This window comes from Macaca fascicularis, chromosome 8 (genome assembly GCF_037993035.2).
Source record: "Macaca fascicularis isolate 582-1 chromosome 8, T2T-MFA8v1.1".
Taxonomy (NCBI): Eukaryota; Metazoa; Chordata; class Mammalia; order Primates; family Cercopithecidae; genus Macaca; species Macaca fascicularis.
In genome coordinates, this window is record NC_088382.1 from 76,971,431 (window position 1) to 76,999,190 (window position 27,760).

At 38.9% G+C, this 27,760-nt stretch overlaps 1 protein-coding gene and 1 pseudogene across 5 annotated transcripts in view; one reads left to right on the plus strand and one right to left on the minus strand.

The window, feature by feature from the left end:
• Nucleotides 1-27,760, minus strand: part of PPP1R42 (protein phosphatase 1 regulatory subunit 42) — a 67,127-nt gene that overhangs the window by 22,755 nt on the left and 16,612 nt on the right. For 3 of the 5 annotated variants that reach the window (XM_073998900.1, XM_065519313.1, XM_005563457.5), the window contains 3 exons: nt 27,602-27,740; nt 25,363-25,479; nt 913-1,030 (listed from right to left, as the gene is read on the minus strand). In XM_073998900.1, coding sequence (XP_073855001.1) covers nt 913-1,030; nt 25,363-25,479; nt 27,602-27,740 — 374 coding nt within the window. The remainder of the gene's footprint in view (nt 1-912; nt 1,031-25,362; nt 25,480-27,601; nt 27,741-27,760) is intronic. The other 2 variants (XR_012416454.1, XM_073998901.1) reach the window with 1 other exon arrangement.
• LOC123575436 (U2 spliceosomal RNA) lies at nt 26,419-26,592 on the plus strand (annotated as a pseudogene).

Here is a 27,760-nt window from a genome sequence, read left to right on the forward strand (position 1 = left end):
CCAGACTGGTCTTGAACTCCTGAGCTCAGGCAATCCACCTGCCGTGGCCTCCCAAAGTGCTGGGAATACAGGCGTGAGCCACCGCGGCTGGCCTCAAATGATCTTATTTGAAGTTAATAGGTGTGAAAATGGTTCAAGACTGGGAGCCAGGAAATGGATTCCAGATTATAGACCTAATGAGATTTATTTCATTTTAATAAGTTGCTCTCAATACAAAATTTGCTTCCACTCATGCTAAGTAAACCAAATATGTGGACTGTCACTCTGTTTGGTGAGGACTGGGTAACCTATAAAACATAAAAATGACTTCTTACAAGGACACAGCAAACCAGTGCCTTCGTGAGAGGTCACTGTGTGTCTTTCTGATGCTGTGTCACTTGGTCACTATTAATCTAGTGCTTTTGTCCATTTCCCCCAGTATGGTGCATATTCAGGAATGTTATTTGTAAGAATCTCATAAAGGGTCTCCTCACTTAGCTCTCCTATCAAATGAAAGGGATTCCTGTATGTTCTTAGGGTAACATTTGGCAAATGTCAAGCAATGAAAGCTTTGATCAATTTTATCTACAGAACCAAGAGCTAAGGAGTCTCTTGGGATCATCAAAGGATTTGTGCCAGTGAAAGTTTGGCAAAAGGTCAGCAAGTTCTACACATTTATGACTAACCATTTTTATTGGTAATAGCAAAATATCCTCCTTAAGGAATAAGTATCAGGTGCTTTAATTACTTCTGAACAGCAGATGTTTTTCATGCTTTATTTGTCAATTTTAACTTTTGCTCTTATTCAAAATATTGAATTTAAAGTTGACAGTTTTCACAGATCCAGATGTCATATTCATATTTCTGAAAGCTTACTGGTAAAATAACTAAAAATTAACTAATTGTCATTCTCTTATTAATATAAATATGTACCCAGTGATTTGGACACCAGTATCAGTCTGTCCCTGTATTTTGGTTTGAGACAAACAGGATTTCCATTTAGGTCAATTTTCCACAGCTTCATCAACTTGTTCAGTAAAAACTCCAAATCCTATAATTAGAGAAGAAAAAGCAAAGCACAAGCATTTCATATTTACCAATACTTCTAGCATGTCGGTTATTGTTTTTAAAGGTAATTTCTGCTTTCATGGAATTCTAGCTCAGAGCCAGGTACTTAGAAGGTGCATAATAACACCTTCTAAATAAATTTTGTGCATAATAATACCTTCTAAAATAAATTTTGAATAAAACAATCTATACTGATAATAGAAGGCACTGAAGATAAGGCAAAAAAATGAGGTCTTAAGTTGAGGGCCACACAACTGTTCTCTGTCATACGCCCTTAAATGGCCCCCACTGCAGCTCAGAAAAAACTTTTTCCTGCGGAAGATGCCCTATTCTTAGTGTAGCTCATAGAAGTTTACAGATTAGGCAATTAAGGGGTAGTGAGTAAGCAGTCCCTTGTGATTGTAAGCAATGTGTGTTGTTGCTTTTTATTTTACAAATAATTCATATTAATTTTTTAAGTGTTAAAAAACAAAAACAAAAACAAACACCTACCAAAAGGAAAAATGGAAGAAAGGGGGAAAAATCATTTGTATGCTTATCATGCAAAGATCATTTTTAATATGTTGTTATGTATCCGTCTAATCTTTTTTGAGCATAGGGACTTTTGGGAGGGTACATATTTTTTTTTTTTTTTTTTTTTTTGAGACGGAGTCTCACGCTGTTGCCCAGGCTGGAGTGCTGTGGCGCGATCTCGGCTCACTGCAAGCTCCGCCTCCTGGGTTCACGCCATTCTCCTGCCTCAGCCTCCTGAGTAGCTAGGACTACAGGCGCCCGCCACCGCGCCCGGCTAATTTTTTGTATTTTTAGTAGAGACGGGGTTTCACTGTGGTCTCGATCTCCTGACCTTGTGATCCGCCCGCCTCGGCCTGTACATATTTTTAATTGTCATAATTGTATTGTGAGTACAATTTTGTTTTACATTATATCATAAATGTTTACATGTTTTTATAGTTTATAAGAAGAAAATCAGCTAACTGATATTTCAAGGAATAATAAAGTTATTCTGTGGTCTACAACCCAAATAAATGTGAGGAAAACAGATTAACGGAACTTAAGAACTAACTGTCTCAGTTTGCTTTTTTCACAGCCTCTTTGTCCCTATTTGAGTTTCTTTTCCCATCCAATGTCACTCTTTCCCCAGTACCTTGTCTGTCATTTCTTGCTTTCTCCCCTTCCCCCCTTTCTAAAAAGTGTATTTTATCTTAACTACTATTTAATGAAAATGAAGTACACTTTGAGTATTTCTTATATGTGGCCAAAGTTCTGTTCTTTATTTTTAATATCAGATGCATTTAATCTGTTATGAATTACTCAACAAAAGTAGTGCACTTAGGTTGTTTCCATAGCTTGGCTATTGTGAATATTACTGCAAAGAACATGGGAGTGCACATGTTGCTTTTAAAATAGTAATTTCACTTCCTTTGGATATATACCCTAAATTTAGTCTGCGCTAGACTTTAAGGGATTCCAATAAATAATTTATGCGAAAATATAAGACTTTTTTTTTTTTAAAATAAGGCAATCCTAAACTTCCTGGCACTGCTGCTTACTGTGTGACCTTAGGCAAATCTATGTCTTCATCTATAACTTGAGGTTAATTAAGATTAGTTGCCATGGCATATAAAGTGCCTGGAACAAAGAAAGTAATAAATGTGTTAGTTCTCTGCCTGTTTGCCTGCCCTGCTACCTCTTAACTAATTCCCTTTCTCTCAAGTTTTGTCAACAGAGAGTGAAAACATTTTAAGTAAGGAAGAAGAAACTTCTTCACCTATTGACAAATAAGTAGTTGGCTTTTTATAAGAAAGTTATCTTCATAAATTATAACTTCAGCCTTCAGTTCTGGGCTCTGGAATATGCCTTCTCCAGCAGCATTTGTTTGGCAGTGTTTAATACAGCCATAACTACCTTATTTTACGTGAGAGTTACATTGTATTTTTCTTACTCTAGAAACCTGTAAGGAAGGGATTATGCATCACATTTTTTACAGTGTTGAATGTGATGCCCATCATCTAAAAGTTAATAAGAACACTTACAGAACTTCAAATTGATATAGATAAAAGAGTGCTTAGAGTTTTGTTAATTGTTCTTTACTTGATAAATGACCCTCGACATACTCCCTCCAGTGTATGTTTATTTAAGACTAAACTAATCCTTTGCTGAAATACGATTACCCTTCGGATACGCTCTGGTTGTTCATTGCCTTCCTGTCTTTGCCTTCCTGTCTTTAATAAAAAGCTTTCACTTTCCTCTCTTCAATAAGTTACTAAAGGAAGCAGACACTTTTCTGGACAGTCTCTGTTTGATAAATGATCATGTCATGCTATCACTTAGAGGAGTGCTGCAAAATACTGAGGAGCAAATTATATTTCCCCTGCAGGGTTGATGCCTAAGCTCCTGTATAGGCGTCTGCAGCACAGCAATGCTCTCTCTACCATTAATGATGACCGCTGATGAACCTGTATTTGACCAGCATACTCCAATCTTTATTGGCAATGCCTGGAACAACCATCCTTACTAAATCTAAAGACAGCCATTTGTCATCCCTCTGACTGCCTGTCATCATCTGCCTGGGAAAATCTATAATTTTTGGCTTGTTCCTGACTCAACTGTGGAATGAATAAATTTATCTTTGGGTCACTCTGCTTGTCAGGATCAATAATGAGCAGAGGTTGAATAAATTAGAAACTGAGAAAACATGACAGGCCGTAGAAGTTTGTTCATTTGTGTCTTATAAATCAGATATTTAGTTCATATAAGAGGCAAATATGTCAAGTTTTTTATTTCCCTCATTCTGAAGATGCTATACCTCATGATAAATGGTCATCAGAAAACCAATGAAGTAAATCACTAATATATCTGACTTTGAGATGAACTTTTCAGATCATTGTATTGATTTAGCAAACTTTACAGACTTCAAAACTTAGGTAAATATTAAACTATTTTTGTTCTTCAAATTGTATACATTTTTCAGCCATGATATTCCTTTGAGTTAATAGTGTCAGCAAGCTATATAATGCTGGCCCTAGTGAAGTTCATGGCTCAGCTTAGCCTCATCAGATTACTTGTACAAATGCAAAAGTTTTGTTGTAAATTGTTGTTAAAGTATTTAATAATTTTTATACATTGATGAATATCTGTTTAAAGGAGGTACAGGAAAAACATGCAAAGACATGTTAACCAAAAGTAAATGTCACTTAACTAGAGCCCTGTAAGTTAAAGGAGTTTCTAAACTATGAAATATTGTTTGGCCTAAAACCTCTCTTTTGCCTTCTCTCCAGTGGTTGACCTTGCCACCAGTTTTACTTAGGAGAAGTGGGTCATCCATCCACCAAGTTTTCTCAGTTATCTGCCTTTGATTTCACACTTCCTCTTCCATTCTTCTTTTCCATTTTTCTCAACAAAGGAAGAGTCACACCTCTTTCCCCAGGTTAAGTAGTTCTTTTGATCCCAGCCTTTTCTTCCTGGGTTCTCCTCTCTCTTCCATTTCCATTTCTAGTATCTCCCTCTTATCTGGATTTTATTTTGTCTCTTACCTACCATTGCCAAACTTCTTGAAGACTGATCTGGACTAATGCTTCTCAAACTTTCGTGTGCTTAAGAATCCTGAGTAATCTTATTTAAATGCAGGTTCTGATTTGTTAGGTCTGAGACAGAAGCTGAGATTCTGCATTTCTGCTGCTGCTGCTGCTGCTGCTGGTCTAGGTCACCACTTGGAGTTGGCCTAGTCTACTGCATGCCTATAGTGTGGAGACCAGCTTGTTGCTTCTTCAACCACTGGGCACTCATGCAATCTGGTGCCACTGAAAAGGCATTGCTAACCGTATCACTGATCCACACATTGCCAATCACATACTTTCTCAGTCTCAATTCTTTGGAATATCGCACCCTGTTCATCACTCCCTTCATGGCTTTGTGATTCTACATTCTTGCAGGCTCCATGGATCCTTCATGAATCTCTGACCCCACAAGTAACAAACCCCTGACTACAGAAATCTCTAATGTATGAATAGGCTGTTTCATACATTGGGGAAAACTCTATTAAAGTTTCCACCATCTCTCACTTCCTAACTAACCTGGCCTCTTCCAGTCTGTTCTTCACATTGTAGCCATGTGGATCGTTTCAAACCACTAATCTCAGCTATATACTGAGAACTGAACATCTAACTAATAAAACATCTAACTAATAGAAGCAACTAACTAATAAAACATCTAACTAACAGAACATCTAACTAATAAAAGCAATGCTATAAGAACATCTATGCAGGGACAGTCTTCGCCATAATGCATCAGGACGTTACCAGAGAGTGAGAGCTCCCACTGGGGAGCAGGAGCATATGTCCCTGCTGGGAGAACCTTGGGGACCAATTCACTTGATTCCTTTTCTATAATCTATGTTTATTCCTTTCAAACAGTGTTTGTTTCCCTTCCCTGGATCACAACAGAATGTAAAATCATAGCTAGAAAAAAGTTTGCCTCCTGTAACCCATTGCCTTCTCTATTTATACTTAGACCCTTTATAGAAAAAGAATGGCCACATTGATGATAATAGTCAAACTTCTGTTACCCTAAGGAAATAAAGGTCATCTATTCAAAAGAGGAAGAACCAAATTATTTGGGAGGCCAAGCTGAGCATTTCTTTGTACTCTCTGCCCACCTGACTATAGGCAATCTTGTGAATGATGGTAGTTTCAGTGACCACTTAAACAATACACTGAAGATTCACATTTATCTATCCTCTGAGCTCTGGCCTCATATGTCCAATTATGTACTTGACATTTTCTCTGGAACATTTCAAAGGCACTTCAAACCCTACATTACCAAAACTCATGATCTCTCAAACTTGACTCTTGACTTCTTTATTTCTCATTGTGCAAGGCAAGAAGCCCAGGAATCACTCTTGACCTCTCCTCCTCCCATGCTCCCTATATCCAACTCACAACCAAGTCTTATCCATTTTACTTCCTGAACAGCTCTCCAATCTGTCCATTCCATTTCCATCCCTACCCTATTAAAGTTTCCATCATCTCTCACTTTGTAACTAGCCTGGCCTCTTCCAGGCTGTTCTTCACACTGTAGCCATGCAGATCTTTTCAAACTGTTAATCTTCAGTTACTTCACTCCTGGCTTAAACACCTCCAGTGGCTCCTCACTGTTCTTAGGATAAAGACAAAACTCTCTTTCATGACCTATGTGGCCCATCTACCCACTGGCGTCTGTACTATGTTCTACCTTCACTATCTCAGCTTCTTATCCCTCATAGTTGCCATGCTCCAACCTGCCCCAGGACCTTGACACATGGCTGTTTTCTTTGCCTGATAAGTGCTTCTTTTCTGTCAGAGCTCAGCTGTCCCTTCCTTAGAGAAGCCTTTAGTGACCTCTCTAACTAGGACAGATCCCTGTCTTATAATAGGCTCTCAGAGCCACATACTTCATTTTTGTGGTACTTGTGCAATTTTATATTTGTTTTGGGATGATTATGTGCTTAATGTTTCTCTTCCCCTGAATGTTGAGAATTCCTCAAAGCCAGGGATCGTATCTGTTTTCTGCTCACTCTTGTGTCCCCCATTGTCTAGCAAGTACTGCCACATAGTAGGAGTAGGTGTTTTCAATGAATGTATAAGAGATGAATGAATAAATGAACGAATGAATGAACGAGAGAGAGGCAGGTGACCTAAGGCTAGAAGCAGGACAGGAATTATAGGGGGAAATAAGATGGAACCATTTTTGAAGAAGTTGCTAATTTGAGGTGCTGCAGACATGGAAAGAGAGAGAAAAGAAAGACTATCTTCTCTTTTCTTCTATTTCCTCCTCTGTCCCTTCTCTCCACTTCTATATCCTCCTGTCTAGAAGTCCCTGCCCTGGACCAGTTTTGGATTAAGGAATAGCAGAGACAAAGGCAGAGTTAGAGGATCTTGGTGGTAAGGAGTCCTTGACAGTCGTGGGTCTAAAGATGTGAGGAGAGGCAAGGGAATGAAATCTCAAGCAGCAGGAGGGACAAAAGTTGCTTGGCTACCCAGCTTCTTACAGGTCTATATCCTGTACCTCAGCCTCTAATGCAGTCACTCCCTTGTGGCTCTAGGACCCTCAGTAAGCTAGGGCATGGCATGTTTCAGAGTGCCTATATTTCTCAGAGACCCAGTTCTCTCTTTTCTTTCCACAGAGCTCAAGAATTTCAGTCCCTTGGTAGCACTTTTCCTTGCTACATGTGTTCCTTAAATATCTTCCTTTCTCAAACAAGAATCTTGGTTGAAAGATTCAAAGTTGTTTAACCATCCTAAGGGATCATTATTTTTTCATATTCTCTTAAAGCAGTCACTTAAAAAATGTGTCTTCTATGCCAAAAATATAAATTCAGTTTGATGGAACAGGACTACAAGAAGACAATTTGTAAATACACACAAATTACTAACATGTTTTAGTTTATAATACTTCACAAAAATCTATCTGCAATATTAATTAACAGGACTTTCATAGTATGGAGTAATCTATTACAATATTTATAATAATACAATGAGTGTGACTAAGGTTCCTTTTAAAAACACATTTGAATATTAATTTTAAATTTTGAATTTTTACTTTTGGAGATAATGGTAAATTATCAGCAAAAGTAATAACTTTAAAACGATAATTTCCTGTGTAAGAACTACACTAGTTATTTCCTGTATTTTCTGTAGGTACACTTAAGGAACCTAAGTCCATATAAAAGCAGCTGCTCTAAGTGCTGAAAACCTTGGGTAATTACAGTGGTTTTGTTAGGATTCTTTAATGATGTCCACTTCTTTTTTCCCATGGCACAAAGCTGTCTGTTGCTGACGACTCAGGATGGATGTCAGTGACCTTATGTATGGCATGAGAGATTTTTTTCCTGTAGCACAGGATTTGATGTCAGTAGCTTTTGGACAATGTCAGTGAACAAAAAGAAGGAAAAAAATTAAAGCCAAATATAGAGATGCTGACCCCAGGAATACATAACAGAAAAACAAGTTAATATTCTAATGCTAGGCTTCAACATGCCCTTTGATTAAGCCTTCAGAATATTATTTAAAATGAACCACAAAAAACACATTTCAAACATATCCCGGGCAATGTCTATATTCAGAATGCCAAGAAGCTATGTCCAGGCATTTTTAATTGTTTGTGTCTTCATGGTGGAAGTAAAAGAACTTAAGATTTTATTCTTACTCTTTGGATATCTTCACTCTATGCGGGGGGAAAGCAACTTTTGGTATATATCAACAGCTGGAACTCAGTGAATGTTTTGCATTCCTTCTCCAGAATATTTTTTTGTGCCCTTCTTCATTCATTCTATAAACATATAGTAAGTGCTTGCTATGTGCCAAGCACTGGACTGGGCTCTGGGTAACTCTGAAGTAAATAAATCAAAATTCCTTGCATTCAAAGCTACTCAGTCTAATGAAGGATATGGTGATACACAATAACAAGGTTATATTAATCAAGTTTCTTCACCAACCATTCTCTATTTAAATTACGTTAAAAATTAAAGTGAGATAATCAACACAGTTAAAATATCAAATAAGATCATAGGGTTTATAACAAAACTTAAAGAGTATGTGAGGGCTTATAACAAAACCATTTTCAACTTCTTCAGCTATTTCTACACACATTTATGTCCACATTTCTAAATAACAATGGCTATTTTTGATTTTTAAATCTTAGATATTTATCTACTAAATTTCTAATAAGAAAGATGATGATTTAATTCTCATAAGTACTGCCTCCAACCTCTACTACACTTCCCTTCTCCCACTATGTCAGTAGAGTTATACTAACATTGTTAATTAATTTTCACTGAGTGTATTATTATTATTATTATTATTTGAGACAGAGTCTCATTCTGTCACCCAGGCTGGAGTGCAGTGTATGATCATGGCTCACTGCAGCTTTAACCTTCCAGGCTCAAGCGATCCTCCCACTGAAGCCTCCCGAATAGCTGGGACTCAGGCATGCGCCACCACGCCTGTCTAATGTTTCTGTACTTTTGTAGAGATAGGGTTTCACCATCTTTCCCAGGCTGGTCTAGAACTCGTGAGTTCAATCAATCCTCCTGCCTTGGCCTCCCAAAGTGCTGGGATTACAGATGTGAGCCACTGCACCTGGCCAATTTTCAGTGACTATATTATTAAGCTCAATTAAGTCTTGTTCATAGCTAAACTACATAGTACACTAGGATTGCTTCTTATTTTCCACAGAGTTAAAAATTGCCTAATTTCTTAGTTTCCTATGTACTTACCACAATTCAGTCTGTTGCAACATGGGCTGGGTGCCTTCTAGCCTACCGTACAGCTGCTGTCCTAAGACTTACCTTCACTTCTGTGAATTTCCTTAGCTTTTTTACTGTTTCCTAGATACCATGTCTTCCCTTTTCCTAGTTTACTCTCCTGTTTAGGTGAAATACTCAATTTTTGTGGGTCGTGCTTTTTGTGTTCTTTTAAAGAAATTTTTATTTTTTTCTAGAAGTTTTATATTTTAGCAGTTAAATTTGGATATGATCCATTTTGAGTAAATTTTTGTGCATGGGGTAAAGAGTAAAGGTTCACTTTTTCTATTTGGATATCCAGTTGTTCCACCATTTGTTGAAAACATTATCCCTTCTTCCATTGAAATATTGGGATTTTTGGCTGGGCGCGGTGGCTTACACCTGTATTTCTAGCACTTTGGGAGGCTGAGGCAGGTGGATCACTGGAGGTCAGGAGATCAGGAAGAGCCTGGCCAACATGCTGAAACCCTGTCTCTACCAAAAATATAAAAAATTGGCTGGGCGTGGTGGCACGTGCCTGTAATCCCAGTTACTTGGGAAGCTGAGGCAGAAGAATTGCTTGAACCCAGGAGGCGGAGGTTGCAGTGAGCTGAGATTGTGCCACTGCACTCCAGCATGGGCAACAGAGTGAGACTCTTAAAAATCAATTGACCCTATGTGTGAGTTTATTTATAAACTATTCTGTTTCCTTAATCTTCATGGCTACCCTATGTCAATGCCACATTGTCTTGATTATCGTAACTTTAAAGTTGTGAAATCAGGTAGGGTAAGTTCTCCAAATGTATTTTATTTTATTTATTTTATTTTTGAGAAAGGATCTCACTTTGACACCCACGCTGGAGTGCAGTGCCGTGATCATGTCTCACTGCTGTCTCAATCTCCTGGGCTTATGAGATCCTCTCACCTCAGCCTCCTGAGTAGCTGGGACCACAGGCATGTGCCACCACACCCAGCTAATTAAAAAACAAATTTTTTTTGTAGAGATGGAGTGCCAAACTCCTGGGCTCAAGTGATTCTCTAGCCTCAGCCTCCCAAAGAGCTAGGATTACAGATGTGAGCCACTGTGCCGCGCTTTTTTTTTTTTTTTTTTTTTTTTTTTTTAGAAACACGGTCTCACTCTCTTGTCCAGGCTGAAGTGCAGTGGCACAATCATGGTCCACTGTAGCCACGACCTCCAGGGCTCATGCAATCCTCCCACCTCAGCCTTTTGGGTAGCTGGTACTATAGGCCACCATTTCCAGTTAATTTTTTTTAAAAAAAACATCTTTTAGGCCGGGCACGGTGGCTCATGCCTGTAATCCCAGCACTTTGGGAGGCCGAGACGGGCGGATCATGAGGTCAGGAGATCAGACCATCCTGGCTAACACGGTGAAACCCTGTCTCTACTAAAAATACAAAAAAATTAGCCAGGCATAGTGGCGGGCGCCTGTAGTCCCAGCTACTCGGAAGGCTGAGGCAGGAGAATGGCGTGAACCCGGGAGGCAAAGCTTGCAGTGAGCCGAGATCGGGCCACCTCACTCCAGCCTGGGCGACAGAGCAAGACTCCGTCTCAAAAAAAAAAAAAAAAAAAGAAAAAAAAAGAAAAAAACATCTTTTAGAGAAGGGGTCTTGCTGTCCTGGGCTCAAGCAATCCTCCTGCCTCATCCTCCCAAGGTACTGGGATTATAAGCATGAGTTACCATGCCCATGATGGTTTTACCAATTGGTTCTTTTTACCAATGTTGCTTTGGTATTCTAGGTCCCTTTCTTATAAATTTTAGGATTGATTTGTCAATTTCCAAGAGAAAAGAATCTGAGATATTGATTGGGATTATGTTGAATGTATAGATCAATTGAGAAGGAATTAGCACTTTAAGAATACAGATCTTCTACCATGCAAGTGTAGGGCCAGGCAGTATATGAGAAATCTCTGTACTTTTAATTTTGCTATGAATCTAAAATTAATCTAAATCATAAAGTCTATTAAAATAAAAAAATCAAAACCAGAAAAAAAGTCTATTAAAACAAAAAATCAAAACTAGAATACAATCTGCTAATACATGAAAATGGTATCTCTCTTCATTTATGTAGATCTTCTTTAATTTCTTCCAATATTTTGTGTTTTTATTGTACAGCTCTTGCACATAGTTTAAAAAATGTATCCCTAAGTATTTTATGTATCTTGATGAAGTTATAAATGCCAATTTAAAAAATTTCATTTCTAATTGTTCACTGCTAGTCAATGGAAATACAGTTACGTTTTGCATATTGACCTTGCCATTAAGCATATGGATTTGCTAAATACACTCCATAAGTTCTAATAGCTTTTTGCGGATTTCTAATCATTTTATATGTACCCAATCACGTAGTCTGCAAATAAAGAACATTTTGTTTCTTCCTTTTCAAGCAATGTCATTGTTTCATTTTTTTGGCCTTATTGCACTGGCTAAGACAGGTGCAACTCTAAGGTTGAGTAATGTGGTATAGCAAATATCCTTCCTTTATTCTTAATCTTAGGGAAAGCATTCAATCTTTCATCATTAAGTATCTTGTTATGTAGATTTTATATAGATGCCTATTATCAGGTTAAGTTCCTTTCTGTTTACAGTTTGCTGATAATTTTAAAAATCATACATGGTGCTGAATATAATGCATTTTGTGCATCTATTTAGATGATCATATAATACTTCTCCTTTATTCTGTTTGGTGAATTATATTGATTTATGTCTGAATGCCAAAACAATCTTGCATTCCTGAGATAAGCCTCATCTGGTCTTTGCGTGTTATCTATTTATATATTGCTGGACTTGATTTGCTAATATTTTAGTAGGGATTTTTGCTTCTCTGTTCCTAGGGTATATTGCTCTGCAGTGTTCTTGTAATATTGCTGATTTGATAACATGAGTTGGGAAGTAGTCCCTGCTTCTCTGTTTTCTTTCTTTTTTTCTTTGTGAGACAGGGTCTCACTTTGTTCCCCCAGCCAGGTGGAGAGCAGTGGCATGATCTCAGCTCACTGCAGCCTCGACTTCCCGGGTTCATGTGATCCTCCCACCTCAGCCTCCTGAGTAGCTGGGACTACAGATGATCACCACCATGGCTGGCTAATTTTTTTTTTTTTTTCTTTGAGATGGAGTCTCACTCTGTTGCCTAGGTTGGAATGCAGTGGCATGATCTCAGCTCATTGCAACCTCTGCCTCTTGGGTTCAAGAGATTCTCCTGCCTCGGCCTCCCAAGTAGCTGGGATGACAGGCATATGTCACCACACCGAGCTAATTTTTGCATTTTCAGTAGACACGGGGTTTCACCATGTTGGTCAGGCTGGCCTTGAACTCCTGACCTCAGGTGATCCTCCTGCCTTGGCCTCCCAAAGTGTTGGGATTACAGGCATGAGCCCTGGCTAATTTTTGTATTTTTTGTAGAGATGGGGTCTCACCACGTTGCCCAGGCTGGGTTTGGAACTCCTGAGCTCAAGAGATCTGCTCACCTTGGCCTCCTGAAGTGCTAGGATTACAGGTGTGAGCCACTGCACCTGGCCTTGCTTTTCTGTTTTCTGAAAGAGTTTGTGTAAGATTGGTATCATTTCTTTCCTAATTTTGTGATAAAGTGCACCAGTGAGGTAATCTGGTCTTGGAGTTCTCTTTGTGGAAATATTTTTATTTGTGAAATATGATGCATTTAATAGATACAGAGCTATTCAGACTTCCTGTTTCTTATATCAGTTTTGGTATTTATGTCTTGCAAGGAATATGTTTTTAACTAAGTTGCCAACTTTATGGCATAAAGTTCTTTACAACATTCCCGTCTTATCCTTTTAACTGTAGTGACATATTTTTCATTCCTGATATTGTTAATTTGTGTTTTCTCTGTTTTCTTGAACAGCCTAGATAGAAGTTTATTAATTTTATTAATATTTGCAAAGAACCAGCTTTTGGCATCATTGATTTTTTTCTAATGGTTGCCTATATTTCTATTTCATTAATTTCTGCTGTTATTTTCATTATTTCCTTCTTTCCTTTTCATTTCCTTCCTTCAAATTTATTTTGTATTTAATTTGCATGTATTTTTCTTGCTGCTTGATGTACAAGATTAGAGCATTGTTTTAATTTTTCTTCATCTTAAATTTATTATCATTATTGTTTGTATTTTTCCCTCATTCTTGTTGTCATTTTATAATTTTTCTTCTTTTTTACTATAAGCGTTCAAAGCTATAAATTTCCCTCTAAGCATTACTTTACTGTATCCCACAAATTTTCAAATGTTTTGTTTTCATTTTCATTCAGTTCAAGTATTTTCTAATTTTCTTTGTGATTTCTATGGACTTTGTTTCATTTCATACGGATTATGTTGATAATTTTGTTTTTTGAGACAGGGTCTCACTCGGTTGCCCAGGCTGGAGTGCAGTGTTGTGATCTTGGTCACTGTAGCCTCCACCTCCTGGGCTCAAACGATCCTCCCAACTCAGCCTCCTGAGTAGCTGGGGCTACAGGCATGCACCACCATGCCTGGCTAATTTTTGTATTTTTAGTGGAGACAGGGTTTCACCATGTTGCCCAGGCTGGTCTTGAACTCCTGGGCTCAAAAATTATGATATAATTTATAATTATGAATTTGTCAATTTCTCCTTTTACTTCTGTGAATTTTTACTTCATGTAGTTTGTAATTCTGTTGCTAGGAGCATAACTTTGAGGATTGTTATGTTTCCTTAAAGAACTGGCACTTTTTATCATTATAAATTTTCCTTATGTATCTCTGGTAATATTTCTTGTCCTAGAATCTATTTTATTTTATATTAATGTAGCCATTTCATTTTTCATATTACTTGTGTTTGCAGTATATTTTTTTCATAATTTTATTTTATTTTATTTTATTATTATTATTTTTTTGAGACGGAGTCTTGCTCTGTGCCCCAGGCTGGAGTGCAGTGGCGCGATCTCGGCTCACTGCAAGCTCCGCCCCCCCAGGTTCACGCCATTCTCCTGCCTCAGCCTCCCGAGTAGCTGGGACTACAGGCGCCCGCCACCTCGCCCGGCTAATTTTCTTGTATTTTTAGTAGAGACAGGGTTTCACCGTGTTAGCCAGGATGGTCTGATCTCCTGACCTCATGATCCGCCCGTCTCGGCCTCCCAAAGTGCTGGGATTACAGGCTTGAGCCACCGCGCCTGGCCCATAATTTTATTTTTAACTCACATATCTTTATGTATAAAGTGTGTTTCTTCCAGAGAGTACTATTGGATTTTTAATTTTTTTTAAAGCATAAATAACAAGACCCAGGCTGGTCTCGAACTTCTGGGCTCAAGTAATCCTCCCACCTTGGCCTCTTAAAGTGCTGACATTACAGGTGTCACCATGCCCAGCTAAGATTGGATTAAAAAAAATCTGGTCCTATTATCTCTGCCTTTTAATTGAACTATTTAAATTATTTGTTAATATAATTATTAATATTAATATTAATATATAATTACTGATATTGGCTGAGTTTAGGACTACTGTCTTGCTATTTGTCTTATCTGTTCTCTGGTCCTACTATCTCTGCCTTTTAATTGAACTATTTAAATTATTTGTTAATATAATTATTAATATTAATATTAATATATAATTACTGATATTGGCTGAGTTTAAGACTACTGTCTTGCTATTTGTCTTATCTGTTCTTTATTTCCTTTTTCTTTTCCTGTCCCCTACTTTTTTTTGGCATTTGAGTTTCTCTTAATTATTGGCTTACTAGTTGTAAAAATCTTTGACTGTATTTTAGTGGTTGCTTCAGGGTTTAAAACAATCATTTTTTTTTTTTTTTTTTTTTTTTTTTTTTTGAGACGGAGTCTCGCTCTGTAGCCCAGGCTGGAGTGCAGTGGCCGGATCTCAGCTCACTGCAAGCTCCGCCTCCCGGGTTCACGCCATTCTCCGGCCTCAGCCTCCAGAGTAGCTGGGACTACAGGCGCCCGCCACCTCGCCCGGCTAGTTTTTTGTATTTCTTAGTAGAGACGGGGTTTCACCGTGTTAGCCAGGATGGTCTCGATCTCCTGACCTTGTGATCCACCCGTCTCGGCCTCCCAAAGTGCTGGGATTACAGGCTTGAGCCACCGCGCCCGGCAACAATCATTTTTAAATATGCACAGGCTACTATCAAATAGCATGATACTACTTCACGTGTAATGTAAGAACTTGACAACAATATGTCACTATTTTCTCCATTCCTGTCATTTGTGCTATTGTTACTGTTTATTTTACTTTTACATGTCATAAACCCCATGCTATATAGTTATTATTTATTTTGCCTTCATTTTATTGCTTGTGTGGTTGCACACATCAGTGATCCCAGCTACAGTGAGGCTGTGGAAGGAGGTTCACTTAAGCCTAGGAAATTTAGGCTGCAGTGAGCTGCGATCACACTACTGCACTACAGACTGGCCAACAGAGTAAGACCCTGTCTAAAAAAAAAATTATCTTAAGTTTTATTTTTCTTTATTTTGCCTTCATTTTTTTGAAGGATGGTTTCACTGGATATATAATTCTAAGTTGACAAGGGTGTTTTTCTTTTAGCATTTTAAATATGTTTCATGATCTTCTGGCTTGTATGGCTTTTGACAAGAAGCTTGTAATAATTCTTATCTTTCTATGTACATAAAATATCTTTTAAATGTCTTTTCTTCTGGTAGCTTTTAAGATGTACATATATATATTTTTTTTACATGGAGTTTTGCTCTTGTCGCCCAGGCTGGAGTGCAATGGTGCAATCTCGGCTAACTGCAACCTCCGCCTCCTGGGTTCAAGCGACTCTCCTGCCTTAGCCTCCCAAGTAGCTGGGACTATAGGCATGAGCCACTACACCTGGCTAATTTTGTATTTTTAGTAGAGACAGGGTTTCACCATGTTGGCCAGGCTAGTCACAAACTCCTGACCTTGAGTCATCCGCCCGCCTTGGCCTCCCAAAGTGCTGGGATTACAGGCATGAGCCACTGTGCCTGGCTGCTTTTAAGATATTCTTATTATCATTGGTTGTTTAGCAATTTTACTGTAGTGTACTTTGGTGTAATTTTCTTTGGGATTTTCCTGTTTGGGTTTTGTTGAGCTTCATGGATCAGGGATTAAAATTTTCATTAAATTTGGTAATTTTGGGGCCACTATTTTTGTTGTTGTTCTGTCTTTGTTTGCTTGTTTGTTTTGTTTTGAGATAGGGGCTCGCTCTGTTGCCCCCGGTTTTTTTTTTGTTTTTTTTTTTTTCAGTGTTTTTTCTTTCCATGCTTTACTTTGGACAGTTCTAATGCTATGTCTTTAAGTTCACTGATCTTTTCTTGCACAATGGCTAATCTACTTTTAATCTTATCCAATAAATTTTTTATTTTAGGAATATTTTTAATCTTATCCAATAAATTTTTTATTTTAGGAATATTTTTAGTTGGTGGCTCACGCCTGTAATCCCAGCACTTTGGGAGGCCAAGGCAGGTGGATCGCCTGAGGTCAGGAGTTCGATACCAGCCTGGCCAACATGATGAAGCCCCGTCTCTCTAAAAATACAAAATAAATAAATAAATAAATATTAGCTGGGTGTGGTGGCAGGCACCTGTAATCCCAGCTGCTAGGCGGGGCTGAGGCAAGAGAATCGTTTGAACCCTGGAGGCGGAGGTTGCAGTGAGCTGAGATTGCACCATTGCACTTCAACCTGGGCAACAAGAGTGAAACTCTGTCTCAAAAAATAAATAAAATAAATAAATAAATAAATAAATAAATATTTTTTAGCTCTAGAAGTTATGTCTTCCCCACACTTTCCATTTCTCTTCCCTTTCTGTTCACAATTTCTTTAAATTTTACAGTATATTTATAATTGCTTTTTTTTTTTTTTTTTTTAAAGTCTTCTCTCCTAATTCTATCCTTCATGTCATTTCTGGGTATTTTTTTTTTTTTGGACTGATTTTTCTCGGGTTATGATTTACATTTTCATGCTGCTTCTTCTTTTTTTTTCCCCCCACAAGATTACATCTGAAAGCAAGATTTTTGTGGTTCTTGTTTGCTGTTCCTCTCCCTGCACTGTGGTCGATATTCATTTTGTTGTTTTTTTTCTCTTAGGGACAACAGGCCTGTGCTGCCTATTGTCCAAGGTCTGAAAAAGTTGTTTCACATATTTTGTCTAGGTTTCTCTTTGTTTTTATGGAGGGCGATTCTGGTCCTGGTTACTACATCATGGCCCATTAGATTGTCTTTATAATTTAAAAACATATTTCTCCATTTTCCCCCTATTGCTATGGTCCATATGTGTTCCCCAAAGTTCATATGTTGAAACTTTTTTTTCCCTGCCTTATTCTTCCTGGACATATGTTGAAACTTAATTGCCAATGCAGTAGTATTAAGAGGTAGGCCTTTGGGGTCTGGCACAGTGGCTCATGCCTGTAATCCCAGCACTTTGGGAGGCTGAGGCAGGTGGATCACGAGGTCAGGAGATCGAGACCATCCTGGCTAACACGGTGAAACCCTGTCTCTACTAAAAATACAAAAAATTAGCCGGGCGTGGTGGCGGGTACCTGTAGTCCCAGCTACTTGGGAGGCTGAGGCAGGAGAATGGCGTGAACCCGGGAGGAGGAGCTTGCAGTGAGCCTAGATGGTGCCACTGCATTCCAGCCTGCGTGACAGAGCGAGACTTTGTCTCAAAAAAAAAAAAAAAAAAAAAAGAGGTAGGCCTTTAGGAAGTGACTAATTTATGAGGGCAGAGCCTTTATGAATGGATGAGAACCTTATAAAAGGGTAATTTTGCTCCTTTCATCCTTCTGCCGTATGAGGACACATCCCCTCTGGATGCCCCAAGGCTCTATCTTGGAAGCAGAGAGCAGCCCTTGCCAGAAACCAACCTTTGGTGCCTTGATCTTAGGCTTCTCAGCTTCCAGAACTTTCAGAAGTAGGTTTCTGCTGATAAATTAATCAGTCTCAGGTATTTTGTTATAGCAGCACAAATGGACTAAGATACCTATTCTCTGATTCTGGTTCTGATTCTGGTACTCTTATTAGTCATATCTTCTGAATTAATTCTGTAAGTTTCTTTTCTACTTGCTTATATTCAGTTCTTTTTGTTTGTTCTTTCTGGGAGACTGTCAATTTTATCATTTAACTTTATATTGAATATTTAATTTCCTCATCCTATTTTTAATTTCTAAGTGCTCTGTTATTCATGTTTCTTTTAAAAAATAGAATCTTGCTTTATTTCAAGTTTATGGAATCTTTTTCATTTCTCTTGGGAAATTATAGTGGGATTTTAAAGGATTATTTTCCTGTTTCCACATGATTTATTTCTTTGGAATTCTTTCTTTTTGTTTCTGTTTCTCTCTCTTTGATTTTAGAGGCTCTTTTCAGAGGTCTCCTAATCCTGAGCTGCCTGTTTATTCATTAAAGTGAATGAGAGCTTTCTGTGAGAGGGCAAGGCTTGTTGACTGTCTCACTGTGGGGCAACTGGGCAGGCAGCTGGCATTTCCCTCTGAAACTCTTAAATGTCAGGATTGGGAGATGTTTTGTCGTGAGCTAGTCAGTTTCCCTAAAGAGGAATGAATTCACCAACTTTTGCCCAATGTTTTAAAGCCATGCAGGCAGGGTTTTGAGAGTAGAGCCTACTTGTATGTAAGAGAGGGAGAGAAATATTGGCTAACATTTCAGTGTTTAGTCTTTCATGAAGTCCACCCACTTGTGAGTTTTTTTGGTTTGTTTGTTTTTTTAGCATTACCATTTGCTGTGGTTTTTGACCCACAGACTCTGTGGTTCAACTTCTTCACAAATTAAACTTATCCCCTGTAACTTTGTTGTTCAGATATTCTATCCAGGTGTTCTTTAAACTCTCCTCTGCCCTCATGTTAACCATTCAACATCATTCAGTGCAAGTGGCCACTCCCTCTTTCTTGAAACTCCTTTTTCTCTTCTTCTACATCACTGACTCCTGATGGAGTCTTCTAACTGATCTCTAAATACTGGAGTGTTTCTGTGATTGGTCTTGGCCTCATTTTTTTTTTCTGTCTCTATTGTCTTTCACCTCATGCCATGGCTTTTAAATATCATGTAAATGCTATTGACTCTCAAACTTTCCAATCTTACTTTTCCCTTAAACTCCAGATGATTACTTGACATGTCCATTTCAGTATCCAACAGGCATTTCACAAGGTGGAATTTTTCTGTTTCTTCCTTATAAAGGCTACTACTGTGTTCCCGTTTCCTCACACAAAATTTAGGAGTCATCCTGATTCCTTCCCTTCCTTTATGCCTACATCCTGCTCATCAACAACTTATGTGAATTCCACCTTAAAATATAACTCATTACTTTCAAACCCACCCACTCCTCTTCATCTCTAAGCAACCATCTTCTCTTATTTAACTTCTGCAGTAGTCTCCCAACTGATCTCTTTGCTGTCATTCTTGAAACTCATTCTTCATATAGCACATATAGCAGTAGATAAATCTTTTTTTTTTTAAAATAATCCTTCAATTGACAGAGGAAGGGAAGAAAAAGAAAACAATCCTTTCAGTGGCTTTCTATTATACTTAGAATAAAGTAAAAATTTGTGATTATATCCTAAAATGACCTTTATGATCTGGCCTCTGTGCCTTCTTTTCTAATCTCATATTGTACTGTTGCCTCTTCATTCACTCAACAGTGTATTTACTGAGCACCTACAATGTATCAGAAACTAAGGTAGGCACTGGGTACCATACTACAGTGTTCCTTGGACACTCAAGCTTTCTTTGGCCTCAGAGCCTTTGCATCTACTTTCGCTAGTGCCTGGCATGTTCTTTCCCTAGCTCTTTGCATATCTTCTTTCTCATCCTTCAGATCTCAATGTAAATGTCATTTCTTCAGAGGCCTTTCATATTAACCTGATCTAAAATATCCACTGACTCCTCTTTTTCTGTTATCTTATTTAATTCCCTCATAGCACTTTTCTGCTTAGGTCTCTTCTCTTCTCTTTTTTTTTTTAATGTTTTTTTTTTTTTTTTTTTTTTTTTTTTTGCGACAGGGTCTCACTCTATTACCCAGTCTGGAGTGCAGTGGATGGATCACAGGTCACTGCTTCACTGCAAGGGATCCCTTGGGGCAAGGGATCCCGTCCTGGGCTCAAGCGATCCTCCCACTTCAGCCTCCTGAGTACCTGGGACTGAGTACCTAAGTCCAGGCACATGCCATCACACGAAGCAAATTGCTAATTTCTTTTTTAATTTTTTTTTTTTTTTTTTTTTGTAGAGAAAAGGTCTTCTTGTGTTGTCCAGGCTGGTTTTGAATTCCTGGCCTCAAGCAATCCTCTCCTGCCTCGGCCTCCCAAAGTGCGGTGATTACAGGCATGAGCCACCATATCCGGCCTTGCTTATGTATTTTCTTACCATTTCCTCCCTTGTACCTCTGTAAAGTAAGCGCCTTGAGGGTAGAGGCTTTTTTTTTTTTTTTAAATTTTTATTTCTTTATTTTTAGACAGAGTCTTGCTCTGTGGCCCAGGCTGGAGTGCAGTGGCGCAATCTCGGCTTACTGCAAGCTCTGCCTCCCGGGTTTACACCATTCTCCTGCCTCAGCCTCCTGAGTAGCTGGGACTACAGGCGCCAGCCACCACACCTGGCTAATTTTTTTGTATTTTTAGTAGAGACAGGGTTTTACCATGTTAGCCAGGATGGTCTTGATCTCCTGACCTCGTGATCCACCCACCTCGGCCTCCCAAAGTGCTGGGATTACAGGCGTGAGCCACTGCGCCCGGCCTCTTTTTTTTTTTTTTTTTTTTTTTTTTTTTTTTTTTTAAAGAGACAGGGTTTCACCATGTTGGCCAGGCTGGTCTCAAACCCCTAATGTCATGATCCACCCACCCCGGCCTCCCAAAGTGCAGGGATTACAGGCGTGAACCACTGTGCCTGGCCGAGGGTAGAGACTTTGTCTTATTTATCATGTATCTCCAGTATCTAAGATGTGTTTTTCCAAGGGCCTAGAACAGTGCCTGGAACGTGGAATATAATATAGTAGTTCCCCCAACCCCGTTATTCAGTTGCCCTCAGTCAACTGTCATCCAAAAATATTTAATGGAAAATCCCAGAAAAAATAATTTGTAAGTTTTAAAATGGATACTCTTTTTTTCACTCTGTCACCCAGGCTGGAGTGCAGTGGCACAATCCTGGTTTACTGCAACCTCTGGCTCTGGGTTCAAGCAATTCTCCTGCCTCAGCCTCCTGAGTAGCTGGGATTACAGGTGTGCACCACCATGCGGGGCAAATTATATAGGGTTTTGCCATGTCAGCCAGGGTGATCTTAAACTTCTGGCCTCAAGTGATCGGCCTGCCTCAGCCCTCCAAAGTGCTGGGATTACAGGCATCAGCCGCCTAGCCCAGCTGAGTACAATGGATGCTGTTCTGAGTATCATAATGAAATCTTGCGCTGGCCTGTTTGTCCTGCCTGGGCCATGAATTATTCCTTTGTCCAGCATTTCCAAACTATACATGCTACCAACCCATTAGTCACTTAGGTTATCATATCTACTGTGTGGTTATTGTAGTGCTTGTGTTCAAGCAACCCTTATTTCACTTGCCCCAAAGTGCAAGAGCAGTGATGCTGACATTGTAACCGCTCCTTTTTTTTTTTTTTTTTTTTTTTTTTAAAAGACAGAGTCTTGCTCTGTCACCCAGGCTGGAGTGCAGTGGCACCATCTCGACTCACTGCAACCTTTGCCTCCAAGGTTCAAGCGATTCTCCTGCCTCAGCCTCCGAGCAGCTGGGACTACAGGCACCCGCCACCATGCATGGCTAATTTTTTGTATTTTTAGTAGAGATGGGGTTTCACCGCGTTAGCCAGGATTGTCTCAATCTCCTGATTGAGTGCTGGGATTACAGGTATGAACCACTGCAGCCAGCCTCCATTTATTATTATTGTTGTTAATCTCTTAGTATGCCTAATTTATAAATTAAACTTTATCATAGATATGTACACTTAGAAAAAACTAATATATATAGCATTCAATACTACCTATGGTTTCAGGGATCCACTGAGGGTCTTAGAATGTAGCCTTCACATATAAGTTGGGACTACTGGAAATTTTTTTTTTTTTTTTTTTTTTTTTTTTTTTTTTTTTTTTGAGACGGATTCTCGCTCTGTTGCCCAGGCTGGAGTGCAGTGGCCGGATCTCGGCTCACTGCAAGCTCCGCCTCCTGGGTTTACGCCATTCGCCATTCTCTTGCCTCAGCCTCCCGAGTAGCTGGGACTACAGGCGCCCGCCACCTCGCCCGGCTAGTTTTTTTGTATTTTTTAGTAGAGACGGGGTTTCACTGTCTTAGCCAGGATGGTCGCGATCTCCTGACCTCATGATCCACCCGTCTCGGCCTCCCAAAGTGCTAGGATTACAGGCTTGAGCCACAGCGCCCGGCCTGTAAATATTTTTTAATAGATTAACTTGATGGGGAGGTTCAGGAAAAGCTACATAGGGGAGATAATATGGAGTTCAGTCTTTAATAGATTAACTTGATGGGGAGGTTCAGGAAAAGCTACCTAGGGGAGATAATATGGAGTTCAGTCTTTAATAGATTAACTTGATGGGGAGGTTCAGGAAAAGCTACATAGGGGAGATAATATGGAGTTCAGTCGTTAAAGAGGATTTGGGTAAGGTGCAGTGGCTCACGCCTGTAATCCTAGCACTTTGGGAGGCTGGGGCAGGTGGGTCACCTGAGGTTAGGAGTTCGAGACCAGCCTGGCCAACATGGCAAAACCCCATCTCTACTATAAATACAAAACTTAGCTGGACGTGGTGGCACATGCCTGTAATCCCAGCTACTTGAGAGGCTGAGGCAGGAGAATCTCTTGAACCAAGGTGGTGAAGGTGGCAGTGAGCCAAGATCACACCACTGCACTCCAGCCTGCATGACAGAGCGAGACTCTGTCTCAAAAAAAAAAAAAAAAAAAAAAAAAAGAGGATTTAGATGTTGGTCATTAGATAGAATAATTAGCAATAATGAAGGTATTTATTTTGGCTGCACATTTATTCTGGGTATGCATTATTAACATGGTCTAAGAGTAATCATGTAGGCAAAACAGCTTTGTCTTAATGTCATGCAGAAAAACCTCCTTTGGGATCATTTAGAGGCTAGAAGTTTTGCCCTGTTATCAAACTCCCCTTTCTCTGTTTGGAGTTAAAAAGCATAATAGAATTACGCTTGTAATCATGTAGGCAAAACAGCTTTGTCTTAATGTCATGCAGAAAAACCTCCTTTGGGATCATTTAGAGGCTAGAAGTTTTGCCCTGTTATCAAACTCCCCTTTCTCTGTTTGGAGTTAAAAAGCATAATAGAATTACTCTTTAAAAGTAATGGCCATTACCAGGCTGGGTGCAGTGGCATACGCCTAGAATCCCAGCACTTTGGGAGGTTGAGGCGGGTAGATCACTTGAGCTCAGGAGTTCGAGACCAGCCTGGCCAATATGGTGAAACCCTGTCTCTACTAAAATACAAAAATAAGCCAGGCATGGTGGTGCACATCTGTAATCCCAGTTACTCAGGAGGCTGAGGCAGGAGAATGACTTGAACCCGGGAGGCGGAGGTTTCAGTGACCCAAGATCACGCCACTGCACTCCAGCCTGGGCAACAGAGTGAGACTCCGTCTCAAAAAATAAAATAAAGGGCCGGGTGCGGTGGCTCACACCTGTAATCCCAGCACTTTGGGAGGCTGAGGTGGGTGAATCCCCTGAGGTCAGGAGTTCAAGACCAACCTGGCTAACCTGGTGAAATCCCGTCTCTACTGAAAATATAAAAATTAGCTGGGTGTGGTGGCAGGCACCTGTAATCCCAGATACTCGGGAGGCTGAGGCAGGAGAATCACTTGAATCTGGGAGGCAGAGGTTGCAGTGATTCAAGATCTCGCCATTGCACTCCAGTCTGGGCGACAGAGACTCTGTCTCAAAATAAAAAGAAAAAAATAAAATAAAATGTAAAATATATTTTAATTCAGAATTTATCCCATGAATGTCTTACATTTTTCACATTGTAAGTTGGAACAACTAATTGAGTTGTGCTTCCTAAGGTCTTCTTATTTTAAACATTCACCCTGATTATTCAATGGCATTTTAGATATTTTGAGGAACTCATTTGTGCTAGAATACATATATTTATTTTCATAATTATCTATTGCTTATAGCAGCTTTGGGATGAACCAGGTCATAGATCTGAATTTGGAAACAAGGTCAACGTAACATTTTTAGGGTCAACAAATGGCTGTGTGGAAGTAGTTCTGAAACAAAAGCTGTTTTGGGAGAAAGAAGCTCATTCTTCTTCCTGTGGTTCGTATGTCAAGAAATTATACCACAGCTCATTCCATTGCCAAACTAGAAACTTTAAGGTCATAGCAATGGCTCAACTCATGGATGACTGTTTCGAGGAAGCCTTCTATAGCCCTAGGCTGAGTTAGGGCTATCACAATACTTATAAAAACAGTATCATATTGTAGTCTCATTACTGGTTGATTGGTCGACCTTGTTTTCAAATTCTTGAAGATCAAGATCGTATATTCCTTCCTTTGTTCTACGCTGAGTAGTATTAGTGCCTGACAAATACGTAGATGGCCAATACATATTTGATTAAATGAATAATTGAATGAATATGGCATGATATGATATAACATGACATTAATATAGCTGGTACAAATTAGAGTAAGTTCAATCAGAATAATTTCAAGTACTTCCCCAAAAAGAAGTAGCCAAGAGAGAGTTCAGGTCTAGTCATAGTTACTAGAAACTCATTCATTGGGAGATCAGGCTTAAGGGGCAAGAAATCTAGTCTCTAGAAGAAAAAGTTTGATGAGAAAATAATGCAAAGAAGAAATACTTCCCGTCTCAGAGAAACTTTTCTTCTGTTGGTGAGGGATAGAGGTATTGGAGTATAAAGGAGAAAACTGAATAAGAGGACAGAATTATACACACAAATACATTAAGAAGTAGGGATTCATTAGCTAATTTTAGAAAAAATCCAGAGTAGTTTCTAATGTGATATATTTATTTTATAGCTATTTCAAAACACATATTTTTCAATCATAATTTCATGTAAATATCTTAAAAATTAATTTCTCTTTACACTACCTTCACATGCAGAAGTTGGTTGTCAACGGCTATGAGCTGATTAAGATTCTCCAGTATTTCTAAGTCTCTAATGTCATCAATATTATTATTGCTGATATTCAATATAGAGAGGGATTTCTGTAAGAAAAATAACCAAGTTAGCATTAGTAAATAGTCTAAATACTGTATATAGGAACCAGAAATCCTAAACTTTGAAAATTTTAAGCTTGATCAGTTCAGGTTGTTTTACTCTTTAGGTAAAAACATCAAAAGCCATGAAATGCTTTTTAATGCATTTTTTTTTTCAGATGAAAGTTTTAGAACCACAGTATGTCATATAACTTACCCTTTCTCCCTATAATTCCTCCATAAGTCATATTTTTCTTTTCCAAGATACAAAATAAACTTATAGAATAAAAAAGCCAAGAATCAAAAAGCAAAGAAAGAAAAAAAGATGCCCCAATAAACAAGTAACACAATACTGTAGCTTTAGCAAATTATCATTTTGTGCTAAATATTACTAACATTTGTACTTACATAGGGGCTGGGTGCAGTGGCTCATGCCTGTAATCTCAGCACTTTAGGAGGTGAAGCAGGCGGATCACTTGAGGTCAGGAGTTCAAGACCAGCCTGACCAACATGGCGAAACCCCATCTCTACTAAAAATACAAAAAATTAGCTGGGCATGGTGCCACACGCCTGTAGTCCCAGCTACTCAGGAGGCTGAGGCAGGAGAATCGCTTGAACCTGGGAGGTGGCGGTTGCAGTGAGCAGAGATCACACCTGGGAGACAGAGCAAAACTCCGTCTCGAAAAAAGATTTATACTTACACAGGAAGAAATAGTTTTTGTCTTTATTTTACTAAATAGGAAACATGATCAAGAATAAAATAATATCTGGTTTTTATTTTTCTCTCTACTTGTCTATATGGTTTTCTCCCATCAATCTATATGTTCAGGAACTACTTAAAATAATAATTAGCTAATTAACAGGAATTTCAGTGTTGTTGTAACACTATAACACTAAATCAGAGTCATCTTACGAGGCTCAGGAATCTCTGCCAAGATGGAGTCAATCATCGCTTCATGGCCTTTTTGCTAAGATCTAGTGCAGTATCTGTTCTTATTAGTTTAAGTTTAAAAAAAACATGGAGGCATCCATGCACAGTCAACCTTTAGAAAAAATATTTCCTGATACTAAAGTATTGGGAGAACTACCTCTTAATTTTTATAAATTTGGGTCAAAATCCATCCACTATCCTCTATTTCTGGGCCCTCTAAAATAAAACTGATGAGGCTGGGCACGGTGGCTCACACCTGTAATCCCAACACTGTAATCCCAGACTAGCCTGGCCAACATGGTGAAACCCCATCTCTACTAAAAATACAAAAATTAGTCGGGCGTGGTGGCGCACGCCTGTAGTCCCAGCTACTTGGGAGGCTGAGGCAGGAGAACTGCTTGAACTGGGGAGGTGGAGGTTGCAGTGAGCAGAGGTCGTGCCACTGCACTCCAACTTGGGCGACAGAGTTTATTTTTATTTTTAAAATAAAAATAAAATAAAATAAAACTGATGAAATCTGTAAAACAACTACCATGTCCCATTTATGTCCCTTGCCCCAGAATTAAAGTTAGCCTATCCCAGTAAGTCTGTTGTTTTGAGGATTAGCAGGAGCCTAAGTGGTACCCTCTGGCTTCTCAATTTATTGTGGTACCTCCATCCAATGTGACTCGTTTCAGGCGACACAGTTAGAGCCCCAACCCCAGGGCTCCCAGGCCTACATAGTTCTGATGTGGTAGAGCTGTATGTAGTGCAATCTACAATCAAATCAGGATCCCGGAAGAAAACAACTTATTATTACAATGGCTCTCTACTATATTGTTTAAAGGTTTCCAAATAATTGCACATTCCTCTCTCCTTAGGCTTTTTCCTAAAATTTAAAATGTTGAGCCATGATAATCACCAAGGTCCACATTATGAATGAATGAACATCTGTATTAGAACTTCAGTTAACATACCTTTTCACATTCTTCTCATCCTTCCAGTTACCCAAAGAGGCAAGTTTTATTATCCCACTTTATAAATGCTGAGTCTCTGAGATTGTACCTGAGAAAATCAGCTTCAGTCCTCAGATAAACTCTGAGCTGGCCATATAAAATGCAGAGGATGTACAATGTCCAAATATACCTTCACCACATTCCTGTTTCATTATAACTTGTTAATCACTATATTCCTTGTCAAAATATTCAAATGTGAACTTACTGCCAGAGAATGAAGAGTTCTTGGATCAAACAGAAGCTTTTCCCCAAGGGGAAGCCTCTGATTCTCAACATGAAGCTCTCTTAGTTCTCCTAATCCTTCTAAACCTTCTATGACAGCAATGTAATTGCCTCCCAGATACCTGCAAAACATAGACATAGT